At 42.4% G+C, this 16,043-nt stretch overlaps 1 protein-coding gene across 1 annotated transcript in view; it reads right to left on the reverse strand.

Moving 5' to 3' along the window:
- Positions 1-16,043, reverse strand: part of FHIP1A (FHF complex subunit HOOK interacting protein 1A) — a 197,809-nt gene that overhangs the window by 106,342 nt on the left and 75,424 nt on the right. Inside the window, exon 2 of the mRNA XM_066573653.1 lies at positions 6,175-6,393. Coding sequence (XP_066429750.1) covers positions 6,175-6,276 — 102 coding nt within the window. The 5' untranslated portion in view covers positions 6,277-6,393. The remainder of the gene's footprint in view (positions 1-6,174; positions 6,394-16,043) is intronic.

Here is a 16,043-nt window from a genome sequence, read left to right on the forward strand (position 1 = left end):
GTACATTTTATCATTGCTTTATTAGAGTATGTTGTTTTCCTTGTAATGGTACTGTCTTCTTAAGAGGGAGCAAGAATGGTGCAGGATGGAGGTTAAAGCAGGAGTCTCTCCCGGTATACTGCAATGTCGTAGATACAATCCTAAGGAGATACATCAACTGAGAAACTTACAGAGGGCAGCTAAGCTGTGGACAGAGGAACAAGGGAGTCTAGTCTCTCCTGGTTTGTGTTACAGAGCTGAGCGATTTCCTATGGGCAGTTTTCCTCTGATAAACAGGGAAAGCAGTGCTGAATAATAAGGTCAGTGCCAAGTGGTTCATCTGTTCCTTCCTCTCTGACCATTCTGAACCTGTATTGGTGGGCTTAAGAGAAATTGTTCACCGTTCAGCCGAGAGCAGAGTTGCTTTAGGTATCCTGCGCTGACGTGCTTAAAGACTATTTGGTGAACTCATCACTTACCATTTCTTCTAGTTAACCAGGCTAGGACTTTGATTAATAACGGTTCATACTAACTCTTTAACTTTATTGACAGACTGAGATCCCCTCGATTACCAGGTCACAAGTTCCAGTTTTACAGTTAATACAGCAGTGTTTGTTCAGGAATGGTGACTCCTGCGCCCTATGTCAATCAGCCTGATATCAACCTGGAAAATCGGGGAAGCCTGCAATCCCTTACAGAAATGATAAATTGCTCTGTGTAAATAGTTAAAAAAAGATGTCCTTTTGCTGCTGTACTTTGTATGTCTCTTGCGAGGCCTTATGCTTTTGTCATTATTTTTAATCTGTATTAGTAAAAATGATACTTTTGATGGTAACGGACTGATGTGCCTCACTCTGTTGAAAGGGAAATTAAAATATGAAATGTATCTGGGGAGATGAAAATGCCTGCTTTGCTATAAATGATATCTTCTAATTATATTAACTATGCTGGTAATGTACAAAAACAAGAGGAGCGGCGTGCTCTTATTCTTGCAGATATCCATGTAGTTGTAGGCTAAACTTTTTCAGAGCAATAGGCAGGGATTAGCTATAGAGGATGTAGAGGTAGCATCCCCACACTGCTTTTGTACCTGAGGGAGGCCAAAAAGACTCAAATACTAGTACTAGCATTCTAAATTGCACATTGGGGTTCTGTTTCAGTTTTTGCACTGGCACCCATGGTCAAGGTACATCTGGAGGCAGGTTCATGTAAGTGAAAGGGTCAGATCTATCAGGCTTGCCGGGGAATACATTCATGAAGTTTTGATCAATACCATTTAAAATAAACCTACATCCTTCTAAGAGCAATAATTTAACTAGAACACAACGAAGGTACAGGAGCAAATAGTCACAGATCATTAGTCACCACAGATTTATTTCCTAAATGTATCCCACAGGCGGCCTAGAGATCATACTGACAGGTAATAACCGATTTGCACCAGCTGTACTGCCTTCAATAAGTGTTTCAGCTAGCACACACATTCCCTATAGGAGCGTTCTCACAGCTGTTACATATTAAGTTATGGGAGTTAAAGGGAATGTGTCAGCAGAAAATGACCTATTGTGTAAATCTCATTTTTATAATAACCCTTTCAAGATCAGAGATGTTTCGGTTCTTCATCCCCGCCTTCCAAAAGCCATAACATAACAGGACATAGCTGTATAGGGGCTTGTTTTTTGCAGGATGAGTTGTATTTTTTAATAGTACAATTTAACACACCATCTAATGTAGTAAGGAACTTTAAAAAAAATGTAAGTGGAGTGAAATGGAAAAAAAATGCAACTTTGTTTTTACAGCGTTCAGGAAGCCTTCACACGGGGCGAGAAAATCACGCAAGATTTGTGCATTGCGAGATGCACGAATATGAACCCCATATTAAATGGGGTCATACACATGAGTGATGTTTTTCTGCATTGCACCGCAATGCAATGCGGAAGACAAATCGTGGCATGTTCTATCTTGTGCGTGCTTTCGCGTCTGCCATTGTTTGCATAGAATCATAGAATGGTAGAGTTGGAAGGACCTCCAGGGTCATCAGGTCCATGTCAGGTCATGTACGCCACGTCATTCTGATGGTCAGTACGATTATGGCAATACAACATTTAAACAGCTTCTTATGTTTTACTACTTTGAGGCCACTTTCACATGACCCAAAAAATCGCACAAGATATGTGCGATGCGAGACGTATAAATGTTAACCACATTCTTTTGAATGGAGTCATATACATGGGCGATGCATGTCCTATATTTCCATGTTCCTGGGAAAGCATCACCCATTGTTTTCAATGGGACAGGAAAACACACTTTGCAATGTACACATGAGTGCAATGCGAGATGCCCCATTTAAAACAATGGAAGACACTTGCTGATCCTCTGAGGCAGCTTAAAGCCATGTCAGGGGATCGCTACTTTACCAGAAGTGATGTGAGGCATTGTTGACAGAAAAATGCCTTTTATCCACGGTTGAATCGCACGTTGGCGAGCGAAATATTGGGACATGAAACACGGCCCAATATCGCGCTCACCCATGTGTAGGTAGCCTTAGAAAGTCAAAAAACTTTTTTTTTATTGCATTCCATTATCATTTTCTGAGACCCATATCTTTTTGAGCTTGTGATGACTTGATCGCTTGTACTATAGGCTGAAACACTTTTGTATTGCATTAAACAGTACTATTCAGTGTTGCTAAGCTCCGGGCTCCCATGCCATCTGTGTTGTGGGTGGTCAAATGAGCTCCCCGCCCCCATTCTTTGCCTAGCTATTTAGACACTGTGGTCAGAATAAACCCCAGCATCTAAACTGTTAAACAGCTGTCATCGGAACTAGTCCAATCAGGGCTATTGAAGGGTATGTAGTGAGCTTGACTCCGAAGCCCACTCAATACAACCCTCACAACCTGATGACATACATATAAATATATATATATATATATATATATATATACACATATACATATATACATATACACACACACAGTCAAACCTCTAGTTTCGTTGGTAATCTGTCCGAAAGCAATTGGCTAAACTTTAAATCAATGAAACTCGAGGCAATTATTTCCATAGGAATCAATCTAAATCCAATTAATTTGTTCTAGACATTCCAAACAACACACCAAACCACATTGTTGTAAGCGTTTAGCGCTGCTTTTTCAGCTTAGTGCTAAACGCTGTACAACGCTCCCATTCATTTCAATGAGGCTGTTCACACAAGCGTTTTTGGCCGTGCGTTGCCCATTGAAATGAATGAGCAGTGGTTTCAGCGCTACCGAAAACGTGGCATAACTTGGTACCGTGTTATTGGCAGCGCTAAACGCCCTAGCTACACTACCTGAGAGAAAAAAAGATCAGTACTCTCCTTGCAGGTGCCGTCGGTCCACCTGAGGATAGGTCATCAACAGAAAATTCTGGTACAAACTCCTTAACTATTAAGATTTGGAAGTGTGTATTTATGTAAATTTAGGAAAATGACTTATTATAGGTGCATGTGGCATCCCCTTCTAGAGCAATGAAAAGCATCTAGAATTACATTTAGAACTACCAATGCACAGTGCATTATTTTAATTATACTTTTAACTACGCCTGGCGTTTTGCTCTGGTTAATATCACATTAAATCACCTTTTATCTGCTGTAAAATCCTCTTGTTACATAAACTCATAAAAATGATTTTGATTTTGTACGCATTATGCTGTGATTAGCAAACACAACATCTGCTGTGCTGCATTACCATCTTCACCATACATAAGCTTACCACTACCCCCTCCAAACCATGTATTTATTCTGTTTATCTAATAATACCCTTGTGTCCTTGTGATGCTGCTTATACAATGAATGCAACACACAGAAGATCAAATTATGGATTTCAACTGTATAACTTAGTAACTGCAACACAGAAATAAAATTAAAATATAATTATGTCTCATCAGATCATTTTATCGTTTGGCAGTAATTTAAACACTAAAAGAGTCACACAGTGTGAGAGTTTATGTTACATGCAGCTCCTGAGACCTGTAGTTCTAGATATTTATCAATTATCCTTTTTCCTTGCAGAACTTTGTGTCATTCATGTTGCTTGTTTAAGGTGCTTCCCCCACCCTCCCTGAAGATGGTCTGGACACCTGATCTCCTGGTCTGCATGTTTTGTGGGCCCCTGTTCCCTTCCCTTTTACCAGGCGTGGCCTCCAGACATCTGATGTCCTGCATGTTGTCAGGTGGGTGATTACTGACATGTTCTTTTTACATCAGATTGTTTTCTGACTCTCCACTTTCTTCTAGTTTTATCTATGTATGCATGAAGTTCTGAGCGAGGTTTCCTTCTGTCTGTGAGGTGAGCAGACTTGAGGTGTGAACAATGACTTGTGCAGTGTATGTCTGAAGGTATGGACTACACTAGGTGTGAACAATATCTTGTTCTGTGTGGTGTTTCCTTTATGTTGCAGTCACTTGGTGTGAACAGGGCCCTGTTCTGTGTAAATCTGTAGGTATTGAGTACACTAGGTGAAAACTGTCCTCTTCAGTATGTATTATGTTGTGTATTTCCCTTGCCTGGTGCTCTAGTTTATTACCATGTAGGGTGAGCCAGGTCCCAGTGTGGGACCGTCCCTATTGGAACGATCGCCCCGCTTGTAGATAGGGTTCCCCTTGTCTGTGTTGTAGTTGTCTTGTGACATATGAAGTATATGTCCCAGTTTTCTTGTGGGTGTTTGTATACACATCTGATTTATGCTTGTTTGGTATAGTCGTGTATGCACGTCCGAACTCCCTCTCCAGCCCTAATTTAGGGCTTATTTACACAAACATATATCGGCCAGCGTTTTCACGGCCCGCCGAGATATGCTTCCATCTAAGCAGTCCCCCCTTCCCTCCCCCTCACCGGCTCTCTGCCTCTCTCCTCCACTCCAGGGTTTGCAATGGGAAGGGGGGGTAGGGGCAGAGCTAAGCTCCACTCTATCCTGCCCACTCCCATTGCTGGCTAAGGACAAGGTGCTCGGAGGGGGCAGGAGCTTAACTCCGCCCACTCACACTGCAAACCGCTTGGAGGGGAGGGGGGAGGCAGAGAGCAGGTGAGAGGGAGGGAAGGGTGGAAGTGCTTAGATGGAAGCGTATATAGGCTGGATGTGAAAACGCTGGCCGATATACGCTTGTGTAAATAAGCTCATAGGTTGTATTTGTGTAGGTCCCTGTTCACACAGTCTGCACAACTGTAACAGTTTAGCTCAAATGAGTAGAAGGTGGCAGATTTGGAAATTCCTAAACAATCCGAGAGCACCATAGTTTGCCTCCTAAAATATTGTTAGAGGGAGGAGGAAGAGGAGGAACACTTCATATTGCCATGAAAATTGCACGTTGGCAAACATAAGGAAAATTAGGAAAGGAGGGTGTGAAAGATAAGCAAATCTATATACTTTTAGCATTTCTTACATTTATAAGGGTTTTTTCCAAGATTGGACAATTAATGACCTCTCATCAGGATACGTCATTAATAGCTGAGTGGCGGTGGTCCGCTGCTTGGGACCCCTGCCAATCAGTCTGTTTACCAGCTCCATACACACTGCAGTAGCCTGGAATGGTGTTGCAGTCAGAGTTCAGATCCAGACAATCAGCTATTGATGAGGATAGGTCAAGAATTGTCCATTCCCGATAAAACCTTATAAAGGGTGATATAAAGGAAACAAATCCAGCATGTTCTTTCCTTTTCAGTGTGCCTTGCATGTGTGTTTATTTTCTATGTTTATTGTTCCTGTTACTGAGCTACTTAATTCCAATGTCATTATTTTTTGCTGTGGAAGAAGAAAAAGAATCATAGTAATCTATGATTCCTAAACCTGTTAATCCAGGTGCCTCAGGTGTGCCATGGGTAAGCATGGGCACAATAAGACTAAGTAGATACCACGTTTGCCAGAGGCGTCACTGATGTGATGTATATCTTGCTTTATGCATATTTACAGGATCTCATTTGGCTCTTCCCACAGTATGTACTTGGCTGGCTTTGCATATTCAGTTTTCTATGCTCATAATATGAGGTTCATAAAGATATGCTATGTACGAGTTCTGCGATTACACGACAACAATACTAAATATAGTATGATTTACTTAATATTTTGTGGTTGCGACCCTTTGTATGTTTAACACTTTGTTATCTAGACCTTTAATTCAGTGTAATTTGCAGAATAGACATTTCTTCTCAAATCACATTACCTGAGCCCAGTGGTTCTTAAACACTATAGCACACGTCTCTGGGTCGACCCCCTGCAGGTTGATACTTTGGTGAGGCTTGCTGACACTGAAGATCTGTGCCATGGTGTGTCTTGTACACAGGTGACTTGGTTCACTAAGCCATGCTCAGCTTTTGCCCGTCTTCCTTAGGTCATTGTCTTCTGAATGTCCCTGCTGAGTAGTGTCACACCTGGAGCCCTCCTGTGTAAAAACAGAAACAAAGGTATATCATATACTTCAGGTCTCCGCTTTCATCTCCATACAAGCAAGCAGTATCAATTTGTGCTTACTCATGTAGACCTCGAAGTCTAAACCTTGAGGACTGAATGACACCTAGCAACCAGATATTACCGTGTAAAATAAACGAAGAGGTCAGGCTGATTTCTATTCATCAGATGAGGACGTTCATGTGCTCACCTAGAGAATACAGTACTTTGTTGTAATCTTTAATAAAATAAACTATAGCAAAACAACAAATCTGCTAAAACATGGTAAAAAATCTCATCATGTACGAGGGGGTGCTGATAAGTATTAAGCCTTACCAAGAAAAAATTGAGCTATGAAGCTGTAAATTGCGGGGTGTACTTGTCTGTTTGTCTATATTCCATATGCAAAAATCAACTATCTATGATTTTAACTTATCTTTTTTTTCCGGTTCAAAGTGAACATGGAGCCATCTCCAAAGACATTCAGTGTGGAAGAGCATAGGACCATAATCAAGTTCCTGTTTCTCCAACTGAAATGGGCAAAGCAGATCCATGATGAAATGTCGCAAACTTTGGGTGACGGTGGCCCTTCATATGCAACAGTTGAACGTTGGGTTGTAAATTTCAAAACTGGCCATTTCGGTGTTGAAAGTGAGAAACCCAGTGGAAGGCCGGTCTCCGTCTACTTGCCTGTAAATGTGAAAGCCATCTATGACATGATCATGGAGGACTGCCAAATATCAGCCAAAAGTATTGCTACGTATCTGGGGGATATCACGTGAGAGAGTTGGTGCCATTATCCACAATGACTTGGGAATGAGAAAGCTTACAGCCAACTGGATCCTGAAACTTTTGACAACCGAACAGAAGAGGAGAAGTGTGGTGAAATCAGTGGTTGTTTTGGAGCATTTTGCAAGAAATGAGTCAGATTTCCTGGACAAACTGGTAACTAGTGATGAGACATGGATCTACTGTTATGATCCAGAGACAAAGAACCAGTCTAAGGAATGGAGGTACAGTGGTTCCCCAGGTAAAAGACATTCCGTGTGCAAAGGTCAGAGCTGAAGCAAATGGCAATATTTTTTTGGGATAAGAAAGGAGTTCTGCTTGTGGACTACCCTCTCAAAGGGTTCAACCATCAATGCAACATATTGCTGTTCATTATTGACAAGGCTGAGGCAAAATATTAAGGAAAAACTTAGAGCAAAGCTCTCCAAAGGTGTCATCTTGTTGCATGACAATGCCCCGTCACACACTGCAGTCGCCAGGATTGCGAAAATGGCCTCCTAAGTCTTTCAACTGATGCCCCATCCACCCTATTTGCCCAACCTGGCTCCGTCTGATTACCATCTGTTCCCCAATCTCAAAAAACACCTAAAAGGACAACGGTTTGGGAGTGTTTTGGAGGCAACTAATGGTGCAAATGAATGGTTTGACCAGCAGTCGGAAGAATTCTATTTGCAGGGACTTAAAAAGCTGCAGGAGAGATGTGGCAAGTGCATTGACATCCAGGGGGAATATGTAGAATAGTGTGGCAGTTTCAGTTTCCTAGCTCAATTGTTTCTGGGTAAGGCTCAATACTTATCAGCACCCCCTTGTATATATTAGTTTATATCTATTCTACATTTCCCTAAAAATGAAAATGTATGAAGAATAGGAGGAATATGACAAAACACAACTGGGTCAAATTCACGAAACCTGGCATTTCCTACACCGGCCTTAGTATTCGAGACCTGGCATTTCCTACACCGAGCATACTGTTCCCTGATGCACAGTTCGCTGAATACATGAAGAGGCACAACACACTCCCCACACCTCCATGCGCCTTCAGAAAAATGTAGACCTGGTCACAACCAGACATACATTTCTGGCATAATTTACCCCATTTTGCTGTGTAAATTATACATAGATCTGTAGGTCTGGGGTGGCCACTTTTGAAAAAAGTGATAGGGTTTGTGCAATAATTTGCGACTTTTCTATGCCAGTATTCTGGTGCAGAATAGGTCGTCAATCTTCCCCAACTATGCTTTAAAGGGGTTGGCTCCCTTCTAGCTATTGACCTATCCTCAGGATAGGTTATCAATAGCAGATTGCAGGGTTCTGCTGCCCAGAATAGCTGGCGGTTAGCTGTTCCTCCAAGCCATGGTCTTAATGTACAAAGACAGCTCTTGAAATGCGTCAGTTTTTCACATTTGATTCTGTTGAACGATAAATCTGCGGTATCTTTAGATTGTGTGGTCGAAATGTATACCCCTTATTAGTTGGCATAGTTTATGCCAAAAATTTGACTAATTAATGCCACACCCCCTTTTACACAAAGTCATGCCCCTTTGCCCGACTTGTTGGGAAAAATGTCTGAAAGTGTCTAAAATGCATGATAAGGGTGGCTTCCCACAAGCGTATGCGTAAAATGCACGTGACAATGCGATGTTTTCTCACTGTGAACATAGTACTATCTCGCGTATCTGTAAATTTTGCTTCACTTTTCACGCTGACTGGGACCATTCACATGGGGGTGGAATACAGCTGCACTCCGAGTTGAAGGGCTATTTAGCCAAATTTAGTCCCTGATGTCTTTAGCCTGCAAAATTATACAGTGTGTTGTGCAAATGCGCGATCGTACGAGTCTCGGGTGAGCATTTGTGTACCTCCCAGTGACTCCTGTGGTGCACAAATGTGCACTAAAATATAGGACACACTGCTTTTTGTATTGTAGGGCACACTGCTTTTTGTATTGCATGCGCAAAGTGAGGCCTTAGTCACACGGGCGTTTTTTCACGCGATTTGCGCATCGCATGACGGATGCGCATGCGCAAATCGCGTGACCGGCGCCGAAAAATCGGCCCAAAAATCGCCCGAAAATCTGCTCCTAGCCGCGTTTCATTAGAAACGGGCCGGAGCTGTCCAGCGCATTGCATTCAATGGAGACGGCAATACAGCGGCTCCATTGAATGCAAGCGCTGCGGGCGAGTGTGGGATGAATTGTCGGGAAGGGGTTAAATATATAACCCCTTTCTGCAATGCATCCTGAAAAGTGAAAAAATAAAAAAAATGTATGTACTTACCTGCTCCCTGCAGCTGGAGATCCCGGCGGCCGGCCTGCAGTGGGTGTGAAGGGGGTGTGACTCAGGCTTGCCCCTGATTGGCTTAGCGCTGAGCCAATCAGAAGCAAGTCTCAGTCACACCCATTCATGAATTCATGAATGGGTGTGACTGAGATCAGCCTCTGATTGGCTCAGGCTGAGCCAATCAGGGGCAAGCCTGAGTCACACCCCCTTCACACCCACTGCAGGCCGGCCGCCGGGATCTCCAGCTGCAGGGAGCAGGTAAGAACATACATTTTTTTTATTTTTTCACTTTTCAGGATGCATTGCAGGAAAGGGGTTATATATTTAACCCCTTCCCGACAATTAACCCCGCGCACGCCGGCAGCCCATTGCTTTCAATGGAGCGGCTGTATTGCCGCTCCATTGAATTCAATGGGCAAACATCGTTCTTCTCTGCCACAGCTGTTCCAGCTGTGGCAGAGAAGAATGATTTGGCTTCTATATGTTCTCATTGGGGTCGGTGCTGCTGCCGCCGGCCCCATTGAGCGCATATAGAGAAGAGAACAGGAATCGCAGATCGCAGATAGGTGCGATCTGCGATTTCTGTTCTCTAATTTATCGGACGAGCGCATAAAAAGCGCTCATGTGTCCGATACCATTGCAAAGCAATGGTTTTAAAAAATCGCCGGACGCATGCGCATGCGCAAATCGCGGCAATAAACGCCCGTGTGACTAAGCCCTGAAAGTGCACACATTGAAAACAATGGGATCTATTCTCAGTACAGATTTTGCACATGCAAAAACGTCTGTGTGAAAACATCCTAAATAGGATGCAAAGTATGTGACACACTTTTTTGGTGCAATCTGTGCCAGAAAACTGTTGAATTATCAATAGTAAATCTGCTCCACTACTACAAAATACAAGAGAATGCCATGTGGGTAGAAATATTCATATGTTCCTATTGACCCGCAACAAGAAACTGTCTAAAAAGAAAAGTGAAATATTTGCCTCCACCGCATGTGTAAATACAGCCTGAAGCCAAATTCATACAGGCAGGTTTGGTGCAAAATGAAGAATGGATCCTCAATGGACAATCTACTTATGCTACTCTGTCTTGCATGGCATGTCTCCAGCAATGTTACACCTAAGATTTTCTTTTGGAAGAGCATGGCAATCGGTTCCCACTGGTGCAGAGAGAAAAATAACAGCTTTTATTTTTCCAAAGCAGCATAAGAAATAAGAACTGAGCTCAGATTGGTTGAAATGGGTCAAAAGACCAGTTTTCCTCAGTGAGGTTTCTTATGTGAAAAAGACAAATCCCATTTCATATTTCTAGAGCCGTTTTAGAAAACACAGAAGCCGATTTAGTGTCAGAATTAATTGCAGTTTGGTTCATCTTGACATCTGTGTTCTTTTTTGCAAGCTTTGATTTTGATTTCTGCAGATAATCAAAATATTAAAACAATTATCTGATAAAGATCTGTACATTGCTAAATTATCCTATGTAACATTTACAGCAGTGTAATAGAAGAAGAGGAGGCTGTGTTTTGTTTGGGCTGGTTTCACCAGATCTAACAGAAAAGACTTTTTGACAACTCATAAAAGCACAGGAGTGCTGAATCAGGCTCTTAGAATAGCTGTTAGTGATGTTGCATTACACCAAGGTCTTGCCAAATGCTACAGGGTCAAAATACACGACTTTCAATTCCCTTCTTAGCCCCAAAAACACAGGCCCCCAATACAGACCTCAGTGCTGGAGACCTAGCCGCACATTTCAAAGACGAAAAAAAAATAATATATATATATATATATATATATATATATATATATATATATATACACATATATATATATATATATATATATATGGAAATTATCCTTAAAGAATTTCCCAAACATTGCACAACTAGCCCTGATCCTGGCCTTTTCACCATTGCATCCATCGCTCACCCACTATCTGTACTCAAACCAACGAGAGAGATAGAAGTCTCTAGACTGCTTTCCGCAGCTCGCCCCACTACCCTCACACCTCCTCCTGTCCCTCTCCCCTCTCCCCAGCTGTCATCACCCACCTCACCTCCATCTTCAACCTCTCCCTGTTCTCTGGTATTTTCCCCTCCTCTACCGACCAAATCTCTAACCTCCTCTTCATCTCCAAACTTCTTGAATGCCTAGTCTATGCCCGCCTTACTTGCTTTCTCTCTGACATCTCTCTCCTCGACCCTCTCCAGTCTGGTTTCCGCTCCCCTCCACTCGACCGAAACCGCCCTCACAAAAGTGTTTAACGACCCGATTACGGTGACTACTGTCCGCTGCATTTGACACCGTCGACAATAACCTCTTCCTGGCTGTGCTCCGCTCAATCAGCCTAAAGGACACTGCTCTCCTGGTTCTCCTCCTATCTCTCTGATCGCTCTTTCAGCATCTCTTTCGCTGGCTCTAACTCCTCTCTACTTCCTCTCACTCTTGGGATCCCCCAGGGCTCGGTCCTTGTCCCCCTTCTCTTCTCTATCTATACAGCCCTAATCGGGCTAACCATTCACAGATTTGGCCTCCAACATCATCTCTATGCCGATGACATCCAGCTATACACCTCTCCCATTACATTTCTGCATCTTTCCTACAAGACATCTCTGATTGCTTGTCTGCTGTCTCTAACACCATGCCCTCCCCTTTTCTCAAACGTAACCTCTCAAAAACTGTCCTTCTCGTTTTTCCACCCTCTACCAGCCAACCTCCCCCAAACATCTGCATTTCAGTAGGTGGCACTACCATATCCCCCAGGGGTCACATTGGACGTGGACCTCTCTTTTACCCCCCACATCCAATCTCTGGCCTGAACCTGCCACCTGCACCTCAGGAACATTGCTAAAATCTGGCCATTTTTCACCACAGACACGCTAAAAGACTCTCGTTGTTGCCCTCATCCATTCCCAACTCGACTACTGCAACTTTCTGCTAATTGGCCTTCCCCAAATAAGATTCTCTCCTCTCCAATCCATACTAAATGCGGCAGCTAGACTTATCTTCATATCCAGCTGCCTCTCAGATGCCTTCGCACTATGCCAGTCACTGCACTGGCTGCCCATGTATTACAGAACTCAATTTAAACTCCTCACCCTCACTCAAAGAGCTCTCGATTGTGCTGCGCCACCATACATCACCTACCTCCTGTTCATACATCACCCAGTCAGTGCACTTTGCTCTGCCAACAAAGTCAGACTAGATGCCCCCCTAATACGATCCTCACATGCTCACCTCCAGGACTTCACCAGAGCAGCACCAGCCCTATGGAACGCTCTACCCAAAGACGTACGCACATTCCCTGATGCATGGAATTTCAGATGTGCCCTGGAGACCCACCTCTTCAAAGAAGCATAACAACTCTCCTAATTTAGTCTTCACCCTCAAATGACACCCTCCTGTACACTCCCTGCAACACATCTCCCGTACTAATCCACCCCGTCCTGATTGGAGTTCTCCCATGCATCAAAGCGCTGCGGAATATGTTGGCACTATACAAATGAAGATTATTATTTCCTGCAATATGGTTTACTCTTCCTCCCCCATCCTTCCCCAATTTTTTAAATTTCTTTTTTATCACTGTATGCATTTCCCTCTTATATTACTTTACTTTTTCGCCACAGTTGGCGATTTACAGTACACGCAAGTAGGGAGAAACCTGTCATTGATGTGGGGAGAGAGAGTCTGGCAGGGCTGCGCTCCCATTACTCCAACTGTATTTCCATGCTGATCTTCAAAGTCTGCTTATTTTGAAATGTCTCAGCATTCAAATAAACACATACACTCCTGTAATGCACATGTCTAAACTCTTCACTTTTTTTTTATAAATTACTTTTATGCAATGCTGTCAGCATTCACTGGATGCCACTTAATTACATTAGTACGAAGAAAGCAGAATCATCAGTGTGTATATATATATATATATTTATATATTTATTTTTTTTGTTCCACAACTGTTTTATGAAATAAACTGTAAACATCAACTTATCAGAAAATGCCACACAGCCTAATCCATGATAACAAGAATACTAGATAAAAACAGAAACATAAAAAGACGACTTTCTGATAATAAATCCAAATCTAGATTGTATTTTAAGTCTTTTTCTTTTTAAAACCCATGCATGTAATACTGAAATCTCCACACTACCGCTGGAATTAAAACATAAAACGAGCCATTAGCGCTTCGGCAGAGAATACAGACTTCAATTATCAAATCCCTTTTTAAAAATGTAGAACATTTAATTGACTTCTACAAAGATGAAGAAAAAAATTACTTTAAAATTATTTAAATGTCATGGATAAAAGATTATAGCCTAGCAAAACCTTTTCATAAGCTTTCTCTGGGTCTCATAAAAAGTGATCCAAGTCCAAGAGAGGCCTGCGTCACAGACATAAATGCATTGTGTTAGCCCAAGGAAATGGACAACTAATAACATTTCTAATTTGGTAATTATAGTAGAAAAACATTGTCAATTTAAGACATACATTAGGAAATCTGCAAATTGAGGCAGAGCGTAACATCAAGGTTACACCTGTGACCCGCTTTACATAAACATCTGAACAAAAGGCTGGATAATTAATGTGATTAACTGTGATGCTTATTAAACCGTACCTGTTGTTTCACAAAAAAGTTTTCAGAGTAAGTTGTTATATGTGTGTACATTAGGATTAGCACTATATCTGGCAATTATATGTTTTGTATAATGGAATTTTAACCAGTTTTTTTCTCTTCTACAGTCTCTATGTCTGATTAAGTTTTCCCTGCACTAGTGCTTAGAGACTAGCTTCTATAATGTCTCCTATACACAGCACACATAAAAAAGAGCGAATCCTGCTCCCCTATGTCCCTGTAGCACACCCTCAGAAGAAGCAGCATGGAGGCCATTACAGTAGTACTGAGCAGTGTAGCTGTGAATTTAGCACTGAGGTGAGATGAAACTTACTTACTAGAGCCTTCAGCAGCAGGATCTTTGTGAGTTTCTCTGTCTGCCTTTCACTCTGCAGCTATTTTGTCCTCCTGCATAGATTTCTATGCAAGTAACCTGATCATTCAGTAACCTGATCCATCCTAAAGCTGGATTCACACGAGCATATTTGCACCCAAAATATTTGTGCATGCAATATGCAGAAAATAGAGCCCATTGATTTCAATGGGTTCATTCACATGTGCGTATGTTGCCTGTTCCTTTTTAGTCGTACAAAAAAATATGCAGCATGCTCTATTGTCCTGCAAATTTGTGCAGGGAAAGAGCACATATTAAACTCATTACACTAATTGGCCATTTTAATGGCTGGGAGAATCTGTGTTTTTTTTTGTGCGTGCATATGCACATGATTTGCGTATATGCGAATATGCAATACCCATTCCGCAAAAACGCACCATAAATTTGCATATGCTCTTGTGAATCTGGCCTAACTCTCAAGATGGATTTTAGAAGTGAACTGAGAGCAAATGGTCAGTGCAGGAGGCAGGAGAGGGAATGTAGTTAGACCATATGAGGTGCCTAGAGGACCTGTTATTGGCCTATGTATCTGTTAGGCTTGTGTTTGTTCATCAAGAGAAAATTGGTGGCCTAGAGCAGGGGTCCCCAACTCCCCAACTCCAGTTCTCAGGGACCACCAACAGGTCATGTTTTCAGGATATCCTATAGTAAGAACACCTGTGACAATGTCTGAGGCACTGACAATAATTACATCACCTGTGCAACACTGAGGAAATCCTGAAAACATGACCTGTTGGCGGTCCCTGAGGACTGGAGTTGGGGAACACTGGCCTAGAGGAATCAGTGAGTTTTGAGGTGCTGATTAAATGCTGCATAGTTGGTTATCTAAAGTTTTGAGGGGACCCAGTGGACTGTAAATATTTCTGTAGGGAGTTTTGTCACAGTGGGTCACTTGAGGAGGCGGCTGAGGAACATTTCGTGTTTAGTGTTGGAATATGCGAGATCTTCAGTCCTGTGATAAGTCAACTCTGAAAGACTGAACTGCAAAATACTTCAGTCCTGATGAAGTCTCTGTGGACCGTGTTATACTTACAGTGATCAGAAAGGAAGTTTGACTACCCTGAAACATATAAGTGGCCTATGGCCTGTTAGTGACCTGTTATTCTAGTCCTGTAAAACTAGTAGCCTGGTGGGATGTAGAAGACGTGTTAGCTCAACAGGCTCATTGAGGTAAAGCTATGTCTGAAGAGATTATCCCTCCTCCTAAGTGAATAGGAGTTCAAGTGTTGCCAGTAACGTTCCAAACTGAAATTCACCTGTGACAAACTGAAGTTGGTCTGATACTGTTGACTTGTGAGATGTTAAAGGGGTTTTGTCTTTAAAAAAAACAAAAAAAACAAATCAATACTTACCTATTCCTTCCCTGGCAGCCTTCTTCAGCATTTTCTCCTCTCTGATCTTCTCCAGTGCCACAGGTCATCTCACCGCAAGCCGGCCGAATCTTTTTCTTCTTCTTGTTATGGAGCATCTATTCTCTGCATTCTTCTTCCAGCAGGTCAGTGTAGGTTCACTGCCTAGGAAGGAAGGCCGATCTATTGCCAGGGCTGTGCATGCGCGCTCTCTCATCACA

The sequence above is a fragment of the Eleutherodactylus coqui genome, chromosome 7 (genome assembly GCF_035609145.1).
Source record: "Eleutherodactylus coqui strain aEleCoq1 chromosome 7, aEleCoq1.hap1, whole genome shotgun sequence".
Classification (NCBI taxonomy): domain Eukaryota; kingdom Metazoa; phylum Chordata; class Amphibia; order Anura; family Eleutherodactylidae; genus Eleutherodactylus; species Eleutherodactylus coqui.